The 298-nt window shown below is 63.1% G+C and overlaps 1 protein-coding gene across 1 annotated transcript in view; it reads left to right on the top strand.

Moving 5' to 3' along the window:
* Window positions 1-6: 6 nt before the first annotated feature.
* Window positions 7-298, top strand: part of MED27 (mediator complex subunit 27) — a gene marked incomplete at its 3' end in the record, with an annotated part of 63,351 nt that continues 63,059 nt past the window's right edge. Inside the window, exon 1 of the mRNA XM_009071896.1 lies at window positions 7-111. Coding sequence (XP_009070144.1) covers window positions 23-111 — 89 coding nt within the window. The remainder of the gene's footprint in view (window positions 112-298) is intronic.

Below are 298 nucleotides of genomic sequence, written 5' to 3'. Positions count from 1 at the left end.
CTTCGCCTGCCTCAAGGATGGGATGCGCAACAAGGAGACCCTGGAGGGCCGCGAGAAGGGCTTCGTGGCCGCCTTCCAGGAGAGCCTGCACTCCGTCAGCCGCGACCTGGGGTGAGCGCTGGAGCTCGGGGGGTTAGGGCCCCCCCGACCCTCGCAGGTGTCCCGCGGAGCCTCTTCCACCCCTGGGGGAAGTTTTAGGGAAATAAATGTGGAAACGCTGCGTTTTATTCATCCTCGCATCACCCTGCGCTGCCTTTTCGTGGTGTTCCACTCCAGAGCCTCCCGACGGATGAATGTG

The sequence above is a fragment of the Acanthisitta chloris genome, unplaced genomic scaffold (assembly GCF_000695815.1).
Source record: "Acanthisitta chloris isolate BGI_N310 unplaced genomic scaffold, ASM69581v1 scaffold19273, whole genome shotgun sequence".
In the NCBI taxonomy this organism is placed as follows: domain Eukaryota; kingdom Metazoa; phylum Chordata; class Aves; order Passeriformes; family Acanthisittidae; genus Acanthisitta; species Acanthisitta chloris.
This window is presented reverse-complemented; position numbering and strand designations above follow the sequence as displayed.